The following is a 4,000-nucleotide window of genomic DNA, read 5'->3' as shown; positions in this document are numbered from 1 at the left end:
GTAGCCTATTCTTGATCCCGTCTGAAACACGTTGAGAGATACACACGCACTCGTTCTGTGTACACTTTAATGCTGTTGTTAGGCGCGCGCTCTCCAGGACTTGGAAAGAGGTACAGACCGTGGCAGCATCATATGTCGTCCAGCCAATCAGAGAGCTCGAACTGGGACTGTTGCTGAAGCTGTAATTCGATTGATGCGGTTTTGCGCCTACAGAAAAAGCGCCAGAAATAGTTTATGAATGTAGTAATAAATGTACAATTTATGAGGGCGAAAAATAAACAGTATCTCAAGCGAAGTATACATCGTCTATTTTGAGACACATTGCGCTACAGTTTTTGTGAGATGTTTTGTTTTTATTTTTTTTATTTAGTGACTAAGTAAACTAGCCTACATTTCAAATTGAACACAGGGTTTATTTTTGTGTCAAGTGTCATTCTCTAGGCAGTCGCTAGGATTCCATTTTGTTCAGTCATTTTTGCACTACAAATATATTTTCTACATGTAGCCTACAGTTATTTATTTGGCCTCTTTAAATGATAATTAATTGAATAAAAATATTAATTTAATTTAGTAATCCTTTGCTCTCTTCTTACCATAAAAAAGCAAATGGTGTTTTAAATTCCTGTTTCACAAAGGTTAATAGTAGACCATCCAACTCATCCTAAGTCTTAAAGGTATAGTTAACCCAAAAATTAAAAATTCTGTCATCATTTACTCACCCTCAAGTTGTTCCAAAGCTGTATGAATTTCTTTCTTCTGTAGAACACAAAAGAAGATATTTTGAAGAATGTCGGAAACCAAACCGTTGATGGACCCCATTGTCTTCCATAGTATTTTTATTCCATACTAGAACTTCAAGTCAGTTGGGCCCATCGACTACTTGGTTACCCATATTCTTCAAAATATATATTTTTTTGTGTGTGTTCAGCAGAAGAAAGAAATTCATACAGATTTGGAGCAACTTGAGGGTGAGTAAATGACAGACTTTTTGGGTGAACTATCCCTTTAACATTTATTTTAGCTAGATAGCGTATATTGCCATCTAGTGGCTACTACTATAGAGTAGGCTACAGATATAGTTTTACATAGTTTGCCTTTGGAAAGGTTATTAGAAATCACAAACAAACATAATACAAAACATTATTATTTTAGAGACACTGTCTATGGAACAGTTTGGTCATAGGCTACAGTAAACATGCATAATGTTAAATGGCGGTGTGCATATCACTGTTATCTTTGGCCAAGCTAAAAGATCACGAAGACATGACAAACGGTTACGCTTTAACAATCAATCTTTTATGGAACATTTCATAAATAATTAAAGTGCCTTTCAAAGCGACTGATCATGACCGTTTTAACAGACATCATTCGGCCAATTATAATAACTAATTGTTATTATTGTGCAGTATGGGTATTTCATCACTATATAACGAGACTTCTGTGCTTAACTCCCCTGACACGCCTGAATACCATATTTAGCGCTAATGTCCATACTATTCATAAGCCTATTGGTCTTTATAGTAATGCAGCCAGAGTAGGCTACAATAAAGAGGTGCTATTTGAATATTTAATCAAAAGCCTCTTTCGTTAACCAGATAAATGAATACTGGATAGCCATCAGCTTCCAACTGTATAGCGTTGCGTGTTCAGACTGGATTTGCCGCACGGCGTTATCCGTTTCCAGGAAACAGTTGTTAAGGGTGATGTAAACAGCTCGCCGGACTCTGAGCTGGAATGTGTGCAGTGCGCATGTGCTGATTGAGCGTTTCTCTGCGGCTCTGCTGAACTAGCCTGGCGCACCGGTGACCTTATCGATTTTCACAGACGGCTTCTGGCGGGTGTGAAATCCAGAGGCGAATAAATGTAGCAATCCAGGTGAGTTTGCTCAGGGAATCTCAAGATCAACTTCGTCGTGAGCGAGCCTTTTGAGATCCACGTGTTTTTGTTGTGTTTTAAGTTTTATAATGTCAAGTTGATCTACACACCGATGTAATAAGTTTTAAATTAAATATTGTGATGTGATTCTTTTTTTTAGGAAGGAATGTGCATAAAATTGTTTTGTGTTGAATCCAAGCATGATGAGCTACTGTGTAAAGCCGTTTCCAGGCAGTGACACATTACATTGTTCAACTATTGATGCATTGTGCGCGCGTCTTTCACGAGTATCACGACCCAGAGCTGTCACTTATTCTCGCGTTTAATATGTTACTTATTTGTGTGTGAAAGAGCGTGAACAATGACATTAAATTCATCTTACTTTTACCTCTAGGTTAAAAAGGGAAAGATTGATCAATTTTGTGAGTGATGTGACTGTGAGAATCAACTCAAATATGCACCAAGGTATGCACACTCAACATATTTTCACCACTTATTTATTTATCTATTTTCTACCTTTGATGTCACTATAATGTTATCTAACATAGACACACATGGATCTTAGAAGCTAACGTTACACTACAGGTTTGGGGTCAGTAATATTTTTTTTTTTGAAAGAAAGTAATACTTTTATTCAGCAAGGACACGTTAAATTAATAGTACAAGTGACCATACAGACATTCATGTTACAAAAGACTATTGTTTCCAATAAATGCTTTTGAACTTCTTAGAATCCTGAAAAATATGAATATCGGTTTCGGCTGAACTGTTTTCAATAAGAAATATTTCTTGAGGAACAAATCAGCATATTAGAATCATTCCTGAAGGATCATGTGGCAGCTTTGCTATCACAGGAATAAATTATAAATGTAAAATATAGGCTCTATTATAGTAGAAAACAGTTATTTTAAATTTGAATAATATTTCACAATATTATAGTTTTTACTGTTTTTTTTTTTCAATCATGGGTTAATAAGAGACTTCTTTCAAAAATCGTACAAAACTTAAACCTTTGAATGGTAGTGTATATTAGTGAGGCATTCTCATAGGCACAATGGTTTTATATTAGATATTTAAAACCCTACACCTCAAACAAACCTGATGACTAGATTGTATTAGATTGAAATCAAAAATTACGAGTCTTTCATATGAGGACCACTTTGGATATTCTCACAAGTTGGTATTCAGTGTATTAGTGAAGGTATTTTGAAAAGTTGGCCCACACAACTATAGCCAAAGCTACAAACACTAGATCGACCCTGTTATTTTTTTGTGCAGCAGTTTTGTAAAGCATTTCTGTGTTTGTCACAGTGCCACCCTTGGAGGGAAAAGTTCGCTGTAATTATCTAAATCAGCCTCTGATTAATGGGGACAGACTGAGGACAGCTAAGACTCTAGTGGACAAAGCCATAAAGGTTAGACTTCTAAAATATCAAAGAATCTTTGTAGAAGTAGTGCATCGGATAACTGCAAAGGATCTTTAATCATTAATAATAATGCTGACAATGAGATATCAATGAACACACACTGACGACTGTGATGATTCTGCTGTAGGAAAAGAAAGTGTTCTCGGTGAAAGGCCCATATCCTGTAATCCGCGCAGGCCTACGTGCAAGAGGATGGGTGGAGCGGCGACTACCACGGCCCTCTTTCCCACAACCCCGTCGACACGATCCTGAAACTGAAGCCACAGATGAGGGTGACAGCAGTGATGATGATGGTGAGAGTATATGACAGAACAAAGATGAGATCCTTTCCATCACACTCCCTAGACACACAACAAGGGTTATTGGTTTCGGTGTGTGCAGGTTTAGCTATAGCCTACTTGAGGGACAAAATAGTCCCCAGAAGTTAGGTAAATCTGACAGAGCTTCTGTTGGGCATACCAGGAGATGTTTTAAAAGTTAAAAATGATTAAAAAAGACAGTATTTTTTTAATTGATCAAATAGAACAACACAGCTATATCCTACTACAGTATACCTACTAATATATCCACTGTCTAGTGCCCACATCAGCAAATCAGTTGGGACCTTTTGTTTTTACACCACTGGAAGTAATTATAATTAAATTAATATAAAACAACAGGAGGTCATGGTATCCTCCTCAAATAGATAATTTGGTAGA

General features: G+C 36.7%; 1 protein-coding gene across 3 annotated transcripts in view; it reads left to right on the top strand.

Annotated features, from left to right (window-relative positions):
* Positions 1–4,000, top strand: part of ttll3 (tubulin tyrosine ligase-like family, member 3) — a 32,098-nt gene that overhangs the window by 20,750 nt on the left and 7,348 nt on the right. For 2 of the 3 annotated variants that reach the window (XM_084425961.1, XM_084425962.1), the window contains 3 exons: positions 2,270–2,340; positions 3,187–3,290; positions 3,430–3,595. In XM_084425961.1, the coding sequence (XP_084282087.1) occupies positions 2,331–2,340; positions 3,187–3,290; positions 3,430–3,595 (280 nt within the window). In that variant the 5' untranslated portion in view covers positions 2,270–2,330. Of the gene's footprint in view, positions 1–2,266; positions 2,341–3,186; positions 3,291–3,429; positions 3,596–4,000 lie in introns of those variants that run through there. The other variant, XM_084425963.1, reaches the window with a different exon arrangement.

Source organism: Rutilus rutilus (assembly GCF_951802725.1).
Source record: "Rutilus rutilus genome assembly, chromosome: 12".
In the NCBI taxonomy this organism is placed as follows: Eukaryota; Metazoa; Chordata; class Actinopteri; order Cypriniformes; family Leuciscidae; genus Rutilus; species Rutilus rutilus.
The sequence above is the reverse complement of the archived record's forward strand: the minus strand, read 5'-3'. Positions and strand labels throughout refer to the sequence as shown.